Source organism: Pseudorasbora parva, chromosome 25 (assembly GCF_024679245.1).
Source record: "Pseudorasbora parva isolate DD20220531a chromosome 25, ASM2467924v1, whole genome shotgun sequence".
NCBI classification, from domain to species: Eukaryota; Metazoa; Chordata; class Actinopteri; order Cypriniformes; family Gobionidae; genus Pseudorasbora; species Pseudorasbora parva.
Genome location: NC_090196.1, coordinates 19,715,444 through 19,729,197, shown reverse-complemented (window position 1 = coordinate 19,729,197; position 13,754 = coordinate 19,715,444). Strand labels below are relative to the sequence as shown.

At 38.1% G+C, this 13,754-nt stretch overlaps 1 protein-coding gene across 3 annotated transcripts; it reads left to right on the top strand.

Annotated features, from left to right (window-relative positions):
• The first annotated feature begins 7,103 nt into the window (after nt 1–7,103).
• On the top strand, nt 7,104–12,207 carry hapln3 (hyaluronan and proteoglycan link protein 3). 3 transcript variants are annotated; one of them, XM_067436245.1, is made up of 5 exons: nt 7,104–7,189; nt 7,613–7,785; nt 8,351–8,722; nt 8,859–9,161; nt 11,391–12,207. In XM_067436245.1, the coding sequence occupies exons 2-5, from the start codon at nt 7,665–7,667 to the stop codon at nt 11,675–11,677; spliced, it is 1,083 nt and encodes a 360-aa protein (XP_067292346.1). In that variant the 5' UTR covers nt 7,104–7,189; nt 7,613–7,664; the 3' UTR covers nt 11,678–12,207. The 3 variants fall into 3 exon arrangements, with proteins under 3 accessions (XP_067292346.1, XP_067292344.1, XP_067292345.1); XM_067436243.1 differs by having other exon boundaries at nt 7,613–7,791; nt 11,391–12,205; XM_067436244.1 differs by having other exon boundaries at nt 7,126–7,189; nt 7,651–7,791; nt 11,391–12,206.
• Nucleotides 12,208–13,754: the final 1,547 nt, after the last annotated feature.

Genomic DNA, 13,754 nt, shown 5'->3' with positions numbered 1-13,754 from the left:
GTCAAATATTGTTTCCACACTAATTTATTGGAAATCCTCAACATCTCAACATCAAATGTAATAAATTAAATGTTATATAATTAAATTTAAAAAAAAATATTATTGCTAATAATAGTAATAATTTAATATAGTGATATTTCTATATTAAAGATATAGAAATAAGTCGCACTGGTATATTTGTGGCAATAGCCACTAATATAGATTTTTCTTTTATGCTAAAAATCATTAGGATATTCATTTAAGATTATGTTCCATGAAGATATTTTGTCCTACCCTAAATGTATATTAAAAAAAATATTAGTAGTAGTAATATGTGTTGTTAAGGACCTCATTTGGACAACTTTAAAGGGGGTTTTCTCTATATATATATATATATTTTTTTGCACTCTCAGATTCCAGATTTTTAAATACCGTAGTTGTATCTTTTAGTTGTATTTGTAATATTATTTATTCAGCTTGCAGGTGATCTATAAATCTCAATTTAAAAAAAATACCCTTATAACTGGTTTTGTGGTCCAGGGTCACATATGAAAAATTTATGAATACAGTTATTTATTATTTTTTATCATTTAGGAAAATTATTTGAGGATTTTATTATATTACCATGAGTTCTGATGATTGACTGGGGGCACACTAATAGCCGCTCTATAGAGGCTTAAAGCAGGAAGGCAGGAGAGAATCAAGTGATAGTCTAAAGAATAGCAGGAAAACACGATGGGCAAAGCCAGGAAGGATTCTTTTCTGGAAAAACAAGGCTATTTTGGATGAGGTATTGTGGCAAATATTTTGTCAGGAGCAAGCTTTCTTTACTCTCTAATAACATCTCTACAAAGGAAATCTCGCCTTGTCGGCCTCATTGCTTGACAAGTTTATGAGGGGTTGTAAATTGGGTCAACATTTGTAAAATACGCCCTCAATGTCAAAATCATCAGCATGAACACGAGTATTACTAGTGTTTCACCGGATGCCTGTTTGATGGAAACTGCCAAAATAAATCAAAAACCCACAGATATGTGTGGCTGAATTCCTTTCATTCACATGCATATAGTCATTCAAGAAGAACAAGAAAGATGTTTGGAAGCACGTACATATTGTTCAAGGCCTCTCAACATGCAATTATTCACAAGGATCACAATCCCAAAGAAATTCCCTTTTAAAGAAAGAAATGTAATCTAAATGGATCTACCATATGCTACTGATTAAAGCAGCAAATCAGCATATTAAAATGATTTGCACAATTCAATAATTAACATTACTTAATTTGCCTGATATAATGATTAAAATCCTAAAAAGTTATTGTTTTTCCAATAATCCGTTGAAATGAAAGTTTTCTCTGGCAGGTTGTAGTAACGAAGACTGACAAGTGCTTCAGGAGAATTTAAAACATTTACATCCAGCCATTTCAAACCTATTCATTTTGGGCAAACAATTAGAGAACAATGTTCTTCCAAAAGATTGCTGCCAAAATCATGCTTCTGAAGCCCACAGCTATTCAAAGGCTCTCTGTGTTCCTTGCCTTAGGCGAAGGCTTTCATCTTGGCTGTGCGGACTAATTGACGGGAATCTTCAAATGCGTCGCTAATGTTCTGAGCATCTGTGAGTGGGGCGATGTAAATCTGCTCCCTCTCTTTCGCCGTCTTTTAGGGTGTTAAGGTGTAGGCAAAAAAAAAAAATCCATAATCCATTTAATAGTGTTTCGTGATGTAGCCTGCGAAGCACAGCTCACAAAGAAGTCACTTTCAAACCAAACAGCTTCTGAGCTCGAAAATATACACTCTTAAAAATTCTGGGTAAAAAACAACCCAATGTTGGGTCAAATATGGACTAACCCAGCAATCTGGTTGTTTTAACCCAGCGATTGGGTTGTCTTAAGCAAATATTTAACCCAACCACAGGATTAAAACAACCCAATCGCTGGGTTAAAATAACCCAATTGTTGGGTTAGTCCATATTTGACCCAACATTGGGGATAAAACAACCCAGCATTTTTAAGAATGCATGTTCTAAGAATGTTTTGCTAACATTGCCATTAAATTATGAAAGCATCCCTGATAGGACACGTACAAGACGGAGACGCCTATTTGAATTTTGCAATATGTCTCAAAGATGTTCCCAAGATGTTAAATAGACATTTAAAAAACGTCTTTAAAAACGGCTTATGATTTAGAATGTATGAAAACTGCTTTGTCTAAGATGTTTATCAGATGTTTGTACACAACAGATTAAGCTCTCTTTAACAGACATCTTAGAGACGTAGGCTACCTGCTTTATGCAAATGCTAAGGGAACATTCAATTTGATTTAAATGATTGTCAATTTAAACATTAGGGGTGTTCGTTTTTGAATGTTCTCTGGATGCTCTGAAACAAAAAGTCTCTAGACTTATTACCAAAGACTTTATAAAGACGGTCCATCTGATTACTTATGAATGGAAGAAGTGCAATGCCCAATATGGCGAATAAGCCCCGCCTTATCGTTGATTAGTAAAGTTAATGCATCTGCCATTAGAGTGAGTGTTCTGGATTACTGGATCAATTGCCCACCGCGTTCATTTTCATAAAATCAGTTCAGTTAGAGAAACAGACACTACTATTAAAAACTGAACGTGTCTGTTCAGTATAATGTGATTTAGCCGCTAAGGGAGTGTCACAGCACAAACGCAGCAGGAGTCAGATAACATTCATCGTGATGAATGAGCTGAATGAGCTGTGAGACGTGTGCGTGCTTTTGGATGAGTGCACAGAGACAGATCTTCTCACAGCGTGCACAAGTTCTCATTCGCGTCTTCTGGCACTACATTCGGGTGATGACGAAGAAAATTACTGGTCATATTCGAACTTACAGCAGCAGCACTCGCATGCATTGAACAAAGTTTACAAAGAGGTGAAACAGTATGCTATTTTTATTTACTTGCCACGGTGGCCGGCAGGTGAAGAGAGTTTACCCGCCACAACTCAAAATCACCCGCATTTGGCTGGTTGCGGGTGCTAATTTCCATCTCTGCTCCATATACATGGATGTGATCCACAGGCCGCAAAAAACGGGTTGAAAACATGCGGAAATAGCTCCCTCTACTGGCTGTAGTCTTTAGCCTCTGGCCAAAAAATTCTCCGGTCATGCAAAATAATGCACAAATCTTTTTTAAGGCCCTGTCCACACAAAACCGCAGCTCTTTCTACACGGTTTGGCTGTTCGTCATCCACACAACATGCAAACGCAGTAGCCTATCCGTTTACTGAAACCAGACTTTTTTGAAAACTCTGGCCAGAGGGAAGATTCGTAGAAACTCCAGTTGCAACGTTGTCGTGTAGATGGTGAAACCAGAGATTTCAGCTTGTGAAGTCGGCTGGATCTGAAAATCTAGACAGCTGACTCGTTGCCTCGCTGCCTTATCAGACAATGACTTGTAAGGCAGTGTTTTGTGCATGAAGACACCTCACAAAACTAATTTCGCCATTGATTCAACAAGGTGCTGAAAGCATTCTTTAGAAATGTTGGCCCATATTGATAGGATAGCATCTTGCAGTTGTTGGAGATTTGTGGGATTCACATCCAGGGCACGAAGCTCCCGTTCCACCACATCCCACATTTTTCAACTGTCCACATTTTCAACTGTTCAATTTTGGTGAGCTTGTGCAAATCGTAGTTGTTTACTATTTGTAGTGGAGATGAGTGATACCTGGTGGGGTCTTCTGCTGTTGTAGCCCATACGCCTCAAGGTTGTGCGTGTTGTGTCTTCACAAATGCTTTGCTGCATACCTCAGTTGTAACGAGTGGTTATTTCAGTCAAAGTTGCTCTTCTATCAGCTTGAATTAATCGGCCTATTCTCCTCTGACCTCTAGCATAAACAAGGCATTTACGCCCACAGGACTGCCGCATACTGGATGTTTTTCCCTTTTCACACCATTCTTTGTAAACCCTAGAAATGGTTGTGCGTGAAAATCCCAGTAACTGAGCAGATTGTGAAATACTCAGATCGGCCCGTCTGGCACCAACAACCATGCCAAGCTCAAAATTGCTTAAATCACCTTTCTTTCCCATTCTGACATTCAGTTTGGAGTTCAGGAGATTGTCTTGACCAGGACCACACCCCTAAATGCATTAAAACAACTGCCATGGGATTGGTTGATTAGATAACTGCATTAATGAGAAATTTAACAGGTGTTCCTAATAATCCTTTAGGTGAGTGTATGCTGCCTTCAAAAATCGATCAGCTGAAGGTATCTCAGGAGACAGAAAGTAAAGCAAACATTAGATTCGAATGCAGCCTTTCGGATGCAGTCGAAGTGTGCGCCATTCTCTCTTTTGTTTGACGTCAGATTGTGGGCGGTTATCTCTTTTGTTTACATGAGTCGAGTCTATGCAATGATAGCTGTCATAGCGTTTAATAACTGCTAACAACACTTATCACATGTATACAGATACATGCACAGTTATCTCATTGTATTGCAGAACAGAGGCGCCAGAATGCAATAATAATATGTGTAATAAGTGTATGAAGCTACAGTCCACTTGGGCCCTGCCCAATACAATTACATGTCTCTGAGTCCAAAGTAAAGGAACTCGTAGAGGGGTTTCACCCTTCACCGAGCCTATGACATCACTCAGTGCAATCATCACTCAGCCAATCATAGCGTGTTTTTGCATTTTCATGTGGACAGATTTTTTTTTTTAACCATGCTTGTGTGGATGCGATTGTTTTTTTTTTTTAACGGAGGAAAAACACTCTGAATTTAAAAATACCTGTGGCCTGAGACGGATTAACTTTGTCCAGGCTGTAAAATGTAGTATTTTGTCATGATTTAAGCATTTAGAAACCAAATTTATGAGACGGCTGTTGTCATATTTCATTGGGGATTCCAAATATGAAATTTAATCATTAGCTTGGCGAACAGTTTTGGAGCATTTTATGTTTCCTCATTAAAATAGATTTGGAGGATAAAGTCATTATTTAGATTTTTTTGTGCGCACAAAAACTATTCTCGTCGCTTGGTAAAATTATTGTACAGCAACTGTAGTGCCCAAGTTGTAACGAAGTCTTTAGTGCCTTTTGGGTCTTGTGAGTGGGTCAGTGGGAATGTACTGAATGCCAATGGAGGCCTTTCTGAAGCCTTTCTTAGCCATCAGCTTTCAACAAAAATATCTTCATTTGTGTTCTGAAGATGAACGAAGGTGTTAAGGGTGTCCATTGACATGAGGGTGAGTAATTAATGAAATCATTTATTTTTGGGTGAACTAACCCTTTAAAGGGACTTTGGCATTACCATTTTTTACAGTCTATGGGTATTACTAAAATATTTCAGAAAAAGACATTCTATAAAAAATGTATAAATAATATTTTTGTGCTAATATTTTGAGAGCATTATGAAAGAATATTCTATTAATGTTAGTGGAAGAACTTTTGTTCGTAACTTTGAGAAAAGTTTGCCAGAACGTTCTGAGACTGTTCCCTGTTAGCTGGGTTTCTGTTAGTCAAAAGGGCACATTCGCTGGACCACACGATTCAAATAATGTGGGGATGTGGGGTTTTCAAAAGTTTGAAAAACCCAAACCCCCGTTGTCGTATAAATTAATGGCCAAAACTTGTAAAAAGTTTTCAGTTTTTAGTTAAAAATGTTGTCCCCCAGTCATTCCAAAAGATGATCGGGAGTTTTGCATGAGAGCGCATTCGCTGCACATATAACGATAACTATATTAGCGTCCACGCCAATGCACAATAGCGTTCTGTTTATTCTAAGCGAGCCCTAGTTGTGTCGTCAGCTGCATAGATGCTCAAGCTCTTTAAAGCAGGATGGATTCTGATTGGTTGTCAAAGTTTTTATCGTTCATCAACTGGAATTTTTTTTACTGAAAGTGATTCCAACAATATAATTTATCTGCTGTTATTGTGATGTGAAGTTGTGAACATTGTTTTTATATCGTCCTTATGTGAACAGTCCTGTGACCACGTGTTTGCACTACAAAATTTTGACTTTAAAACAATATAAGAAATACTAGCCAAAGACACCAGAATCCTTGCACAGTCAAGGTAGTTCTTACTTTAAAAATAATGTTGAAATGACTGGATTTTGCCCCTGAATTGGCTGAAATACGGTAAATGTGACCAGTGTTGTACATTAAGGGTCACAATAATGAGTGATGCTGTCAGTCCAACATCCTGGTCCCTCCAAAGGCCGCCAAACAGTCCTTTCCTCTTTAATATTTGCAATTTAAATCTCACATCAACTGTAGCATTAAATAACAAGGTCAGAATTTAGGGGAAGAGATAAAAGGTGAACATACTGGCTGCTGGAGAGGTATGCTGACAGAGAACAACTAATGTTTGAATCCCTATGGTCATGAGTAAGAGGAAAATTTCACATCTGCAAGGCTGATACTTTCCTCTGCTATTGACTTTGGAAAATTAGCACACTTTGGGAGCTTTGCTGAGGAGAAGTGGAATTTCAACCACTGACTTTCCCATAGTAATCTTTTTCAAGACCTCGGTCAGAGGTCAATGCTCATGCTTCTGGTGTGTAATTTCGTATCCATTATTTGTTGTATTCCTATTATTATATTGCACTAAATTCTTACATTTACTATATATTTTTTACTGTAGGCTACAGGTTTATGTTTTTTTCTTTTCTTTTTTCTTCATCTAAAGGAGCATAATTTATAACACTGAGTGCATTAGGAATGTAAAAAAAACTAAAAGGTATGTGACAATGTGACAATCTATTATTACCAGCTGTGTTATTAGGCCAGGCAACCTCTGAGGCCAGTAAGAATGGTTGTTTATTGTGACAAAACCCACGTAACAAGAGACATGGGTGGAATATATTCTCGCTGGTACCGTGAGCACAAGTTCTAGTTTCAGTTTTGGGAAATTATCAACACACCTTATGCTGTAAAATTATACCGTGATGATGGACGGCGGCCCTCGCCTGCTTTGTAGACCCCACAATTATTATTGTTCGCGAGCTGAAGAACTTCAAAAGAGATGCCTGAGTGACGTCACCTCATGGTTCCACAAGATTATTAGAGAGAGAGAGAGAGAGAGAGAGAGAGAGAGAGAGAGAGAGAGAGAGAGAGAGAGAGAGAGAGAGAGAGAGAGAGAGAGAGAGAGCGAGCGCTATTATCCCTCACCTCGGAGTCTCGGACGATGAACAGAGTAGTTGTAGCAAAGGAGGCTGAGTAAGAATTTACATTGGTAAGTTACGAATATTCTTTAATTCCTTAATAAATGCGCGTGTTAGCAGATTCTTTTGAATGCTGAATTGAATATCTACATGCAATAAACGCCATGCTTCGATTATAACTTCAAATCTTTGTATTTTAAATGTGTATGCTAACATTGACGTTTTAATAAAAGGAACTAGGCTACTTTTTATGTCGCTTATAGCTAGTTATAGTTTAGCTAGTTATAGCTATCTTTTTGACTTGTTTCTGCAATCGTCTATTAAGCAGCAACTTTGTGCATTTCTTGTTGTAAGATAACTTTATGACGCGCATATACATTAAAAAAATCTGACTTCAAGAAGATACATAGGCCTATATGTTGCGTTAGATGTGTAGCCTATGATAAACTCGTTGCTGATCTTTAGGTAAACATAGGGTTGTCTTAAAATTTAAGGACACTTGGAAATCTGCGGGTCTGTTGGAAATCGACAGGGAAAAGCCGTAATATGTGGACTTTACGCCATCTGGTGGTTTTTCTTATGCACCTGGTCCTCGGAAGCTTTGCACAGCGATACTCCAATGGCTATTATTATCAGGACATTGTTAATGGAAATGGAAATGCCAACGGTGAGAGTAAGTTAATTTATTTATCAGTTGCTCTTGATATTTTCACGTGTTTCATGTGTTCAAAATAAACCAGCTACCATGTTCCAAAAACTAAAATTGTTTAAATTGCTACACGTATTTTTTTTTAGCCTAGGCCTATTATTTCAAATTGTTTAAAATTGCTTAACAAACATATTTGCTATAAATTCTGTGGAACTTGTAAATTAATTAGTTTTAATATACATTTAGGATGGTTATGGCATCACACAAATTAGATTAGAAGATAGATAGATAGATAGATAGATAGATAGATAGATAGATAGATAGATAGATAGATAGATAGATAGATAGATAGATAGATAGATAGATAGATAGATGGCCTATTAATATGGGTTTGTTGTTGTTGGTTATAGATAGATAGATAGATAGATAGATAGATAGATAGATAGATAGATAGATAGATAGATAGATAGATAGATAGATAGATAGATAGATAGATAGATAGACAGACAGATAGATAGACAGATAGATAGACAGATAGATTGATGGCCTATTAATATGATGGTTTTGTTGTTGTTGGTTTTAGTATACTTCCACAAGGTCCGTCTTCACGTTGAATCTCCAGAAACATTTGTGTCAGCTGTTCAGGGGAGTAATGTCACGCTGCCCTGTCATTACCGCTATGAGCCCGCGCTCAGTGCGCCCCGCAGAACGCGGGTCAAATGGTTCTGGCTGCCCATAACCGGCGGAGGGCCGGAGCGTGACGTCATGGTGGCCATCGGCACACGTCACCGGAGTTACGGAGACTTCAAAGGGCGCGTGCGGCTCCGCCGGAGCGACCCAGGCGATGCGTCCCTCGTCATCAACCCGCTACAGTCCGACGATACCGGCCGTTACCGGTGTGAAATTATTGATGGTCTCGAAGACGACAGCGTGACTGTACAACTTAAATTTCGAGGTGCGTCATGAGCTCATGTTTGTGTTACCTTTGGCATAATGCTATTTTATTATTTTGTGCATTATTATTTTATTGATGATGTTATATTTAATACACTTGTTTATTCAGTGGTGCATTGCGCTCTTGTGCTCCACAGGTGTGGTGTTCCCGTATTACTCCCATAGAGGGCGCTATCTAATGAACTTTCATGAGGCTAAGGAGGCATGTGAGAAGCAAGATGCACACCTGGCCACCTTTGAGCAGCTCTTTGCTGCCTGGCAGGAAGGCCTGGACTGGTGTAACGCTGGGTGGCTTGCTGATGGGACGGCACAATATCCTGTCTCAGTGCCACGAGAGGCTTGTGGAGGCACCGACCTGGCACCTGGTGTACGGAGCTACGGCGTTCGAGACAAAAGTCTTGACCGGTTTGATGCCTTCTGCTTCACCTCGTGCATTAGAGGTAGTAATGTTTGCAGTAGGCTATATTTATACTGACAAGTGGAGTTTTTATATGACTTCATATAACATTGTATAACTTCATCCAGTTTTGGCTTACACTTAAAGGACAACTCCGGCGAATTTTTAAGTTTATCTTGATCGTTATATCATTGTGAGTACAGTCAATAGAAGAAAAAAAACGAACCGGATTGGTGCTTGCAACACAGAGTTATTACAGTTAATGCCCAAAGCCCACCCCCTCAGCTAAAACGGCAGGTTTGGGGGCATGAACGTAAAGGGTGTCTTTGTGCCTCTTGACAGACACAAAATGCAATTAAAATGTCTGTCCAACATAAACAGGGCCCTTACATGACCACAAGATGCGTTTAGCCACTTAGCCATTATTTAAATTCACCTGTTTTAGACGACTAGCTATGTGTCGCGCGCTCTTCTCGACTGGACTATTTGCCTTTTTCCGGGTACAACAGCGTTCCCACAGGACTTCAGCACGAGACACAGCTAGCCACCTAATACAGGTGAATTTAAACAATGGCTAAGTGGCTAAACGCATCTTGTTGTCATGTAGGGCCTTGTTCATGTTGGACAGACATTTCAATTGCATTTTGTGTCTGTTAAGAGGGACAAAGACACCCTTTACTAGTGATGGCCAAATGAGGCTTCCTGAACCACTGAGGCTTTCCAGCCCATTGGTTCACCAAAAGGTTCATTTACCTGAAGCCTCATGAAACAGTGTGCTCCCTAGTGACACCTGCTGTGCAAAGCAATGCATCGCACACAAATCTATTCATCCTGAGCAACCAAATTATCATAGTGTGGGCACACCCTTTTTCTATTGCCTGTGTATTAATAAAGTATTTTACTCTGCTTGTATTAACCTATGTACACACAACTCACACAAACACACAACTTTGTGTTCTACTATTCAGTAGTTCTTTGGGTTAGTGATGACAGTGAATGCCCAGATGATTGTAAATAAATTATTGTGAGTGCAGTGCTAATGGGACTGGAATTGTGGAACAGCAAACTGCAACAGGGATGGGAAAAGCTTTCCCTAATACAGTCTAATCTTATAATAATAATAATAATAATAGCAATAATATATATATATATATATAATAACACTAGGCCTACTACTAATATAGGCTATATATATACCTACTACTAATATAGGCTATATACTAATATAGCCTATATTAGTAGTAGGCCTAGTGTTATTATATATATATATATATATATATATATATATATATATATATATATATATATATATATATATATATATAATTACGTAGGCTAGTATAGGTATTACAACTAGATATAGGCTAATTTACTCTAATAATCTACTGAACTATGTATAATTTACTCTAATAATCTACTAAACTAAGTATAATGTAATATAATATATAATAAGCTATGATATATAATGATATCGCTACTACATACAACCAACACCTCAACACCAATGCAAATGCCTACTGCAAACCCCACAAGAGCCGCGAGGTTTCGAACCACTTTTGTCCGAAAGCGATACTCAGAATGAAGCAATGACGTATTCAACAGAAAACGAGGCCTCGTTTGTCATCGTCACGTGATTTTCACGGAAACGATACAAGCCTCGAATCGGGGCTTCATCTGGAACGCCCCTTTTTGCTCGACACAAGCTCCGGAGCCTCGCTTCAGATGTCCCATCACTACCCTTTACGTTATGCCCCCAAACCTGCCGTTTTAGCTGAGTGGGGGCTCTGGGCATTAACTGTAACAGCTCTGTGTTGCAAGCACCAATCCGGTTCGTTTTTTCTTCTATAGACTGTACTCACAAAGATATAATGATCAAGATAAACGTAAAAATTTGCCGGAGTTGTCTTTTAAACATTTGAAAATGTCCCATAGCTGTGCTTTCAATGGGTGTGCTTTATATTTTTTAGTTAGTTCACTAGTCAGTTCACCTCAGGTATTGTAGGCTACATGATGTGGCTGCATTGCTCATTCAGGAAAATGTTCCTATTTTATTACTGTTAGTCAACTGCCATCAAGGATTAATTATAAAATGGCATTTTCCCCATTTTAATCAGTCATGCATATATTTTAAAGCTATTTGCCTTGATATGCCAGTTGTATTTTGTTTCTGGAATCTTGGGTCAATTATTGGCATTCAATTCTGAGGTGATGTCATATTTGTATTTAAGTCACCAAATATGATGTGACAAGTTACCTTATGTCTTTCTTCAAGGAGAGGTCTACTTCTTGGAACATCCCATCAAACTAAATTTCACTGAGGCAGTGGAGGCCTGTCAGAACGATGGAGGTCATATCGCTAAAGTTGGCCAGTTATACGCTGCCTGGAGGTTTGTGGGATTGGACCAGTGTAATGCTGGCTGGTTGGCTGACGGTAGTGTACGTTACCCAATCATCCAACCCAGGATAAACTGTGGCCCATCAGAACCAGGAGTGCGCAGTTTTGGCTTCCCCCCGAAGCATTTGAAACATGGCGTTTATTGCTACAAAGTCCGCTGGTAAACTGCACAAATCATTTTAAATGTATACAAACACTTCTGTGAAAACCACAACGAACAGTTTAGTACTTCTTTTTCTACACTACTGATATTCAAATCATAATAATGTGTTTGTATTGTGTCTTGATATATAATTTGAAATGTGCTGGAATCCCCCTAAAATATTATACCGTGTGGCAAAATTACATTCCCAGTGCTGATTTGGATATTTACACTTTAAAACTTTAAAAAATGAAATTTAAAACTAACTCACTGTTGTTATTACATTTTATACATTGTGTAGTTCTAAGTAACGTTAAAAGCCTGAATTTGGTGGTGGGTGATTCTTTAAACACTTATGATCTGATTTCCTGAATTTTGTAGCATTTTAATGCAAAAACATCAGTTAGTCTGTGCCATATTCTGGTATCACATTTGTATGCATGACTTCTTACTATTATATGAGACGTCGTCATCCGAATAGCCAAATGTCTTGTCAATAAATAGTTTTTTTTTTCAAACAACGGTTCTGTATGTTCACTTACAGTCACTTCAAATGTCCAGACCACCGAATAAATCACGTAGACACAGCCTGCTTGTGTTTTGAAATAAGTCAGCCTTGTCCCGTCCTCTGTTTCTAATCCTGACCAGCAGGGCGCGCGCTAATGTGAGTCAGCCGGATCCCGCGTCGGAGAGCTAACACAGCACATTCAGTTAAAGAGCAAACCGACATCCTTCATAACGGTGTCACTGTGTAACATTAAGCCAAATATGGGAGGGGGTATGATTATCACACCCTTTCCACAGGATTGCACGTTCCTTTGGCGTCAAAGATGTGCCGTATTTACACCTGCTTCCCAAACATGGACGGTAGGCGGGGGAGGAGCAGCTAGCACATGAATAGCCAGTAGTGTTCCTCAGCCTAACTGAACATAAAGATGCAGTGTTAGGTAAGAGAGGTATATTCATCAGCTTTTAGGATTTTCATTCCCTTGAGAAAATGTCATGAGTAGGTAGTGTTGTTTGCCGTATAATTGAGGTCTTGGGTGTTGAGTAACTTTGATTATGTCCACATTAATTTTTTTGACTTGTGCCTCAACAACACTTTTATATTAAAAAAAGAACTAACGTTACACTCTGAAATAAATGGTACAAATACTGTCTCTGAGATGGTACGAACACTTTAAAAAGATTCTGTACCATTTACAAATAGACCTATTAAACTTTTGGCTACCAATAAGTAGGTATGCACTTCTTTGGGTACACAGGTGACCTGTTGACAGTTTTTGTACCTTTTGTTCTGAGAGTGTACCATAAATACTTTAAACATATCACAAAAGAACTTCATATCACAAAAGATAAACAATATTCAAAATGAAGACTCTTCTAACTTAATACTATTTGTTTAAATGTAAAAATGTTTTTTCAGTGAAGTAGTTAATTCTGAGGGAAAAGTCTAGCATAATTGCCACTTTGATATATTCTATCTAAAGCAATGATATTTAGATATTTTTAAATGTACTTAACTCATCTACAGAATTCAGGGTTCCCACAGCTAATCTAAAAATATAACAAAATTTCAAAAAATAAAATAATCTTCAGGCATGGATACATAAAAAAATGGAAATGAAATAAATAAACAAACAGAAATCTTAATTGACATTGACTATGTTCTGTCAGTCTCCTAAGAATATTATTCATGAATGATTGGAAATGTCATGGAAAAGTTATGAAAATGCATAATTTAGGTTTTGGGAACTCTGTATAGAGTACACATTAGACATTAGAATAAATCCCAATAATAATTTGGGGTATAACTGTTTATATTGACTAAATAGAGGTCAAGTTCTAACTGAAAACAGTCTGAACCCAGCATAAGTTTCAGCCAATGGTTAGTTCACCAAAAAATGAAATTTCTTTCATTAATGACTCACCCCAATGTTGTTCCACACCCGTAAGATCTCCGTTCATCCTCGGAACACGGTTTAAGATATTTTAGATTTAGTCAGAGGGCTTTCTGTCCTTTGAATGTAAGTGTATGCACACTTTGCTGTCCACGTCCAGAAAGGTAATGAAAACATCATCAAAGTTGTCCATATGTG

Bases quoted from the DNA above. Each gene is read 5' to 3' on its own strand.
- hapln3 (XM_067436244.1), top strand. From the start codon at position 7,665: ATGTGGACTTTACGCCATCTGGTGGTTTTTCTTATGCACCTGGTCCTC. The intron at 7,792-8,350 runs GTAAGTTAATTT...TGTTGGTTTTAG, and splicing joins TGGAAATGCCAACGGTGAGA to TATACTTCCACAAGGTCCGT. The intron at 8,723-8,858 runs GTGCGTCATGAG...TGTGCTCCACAG, and splicing joins TGTACAACTTAAATTTCGAG to GTGTGGTGTTCCCGTATTAC.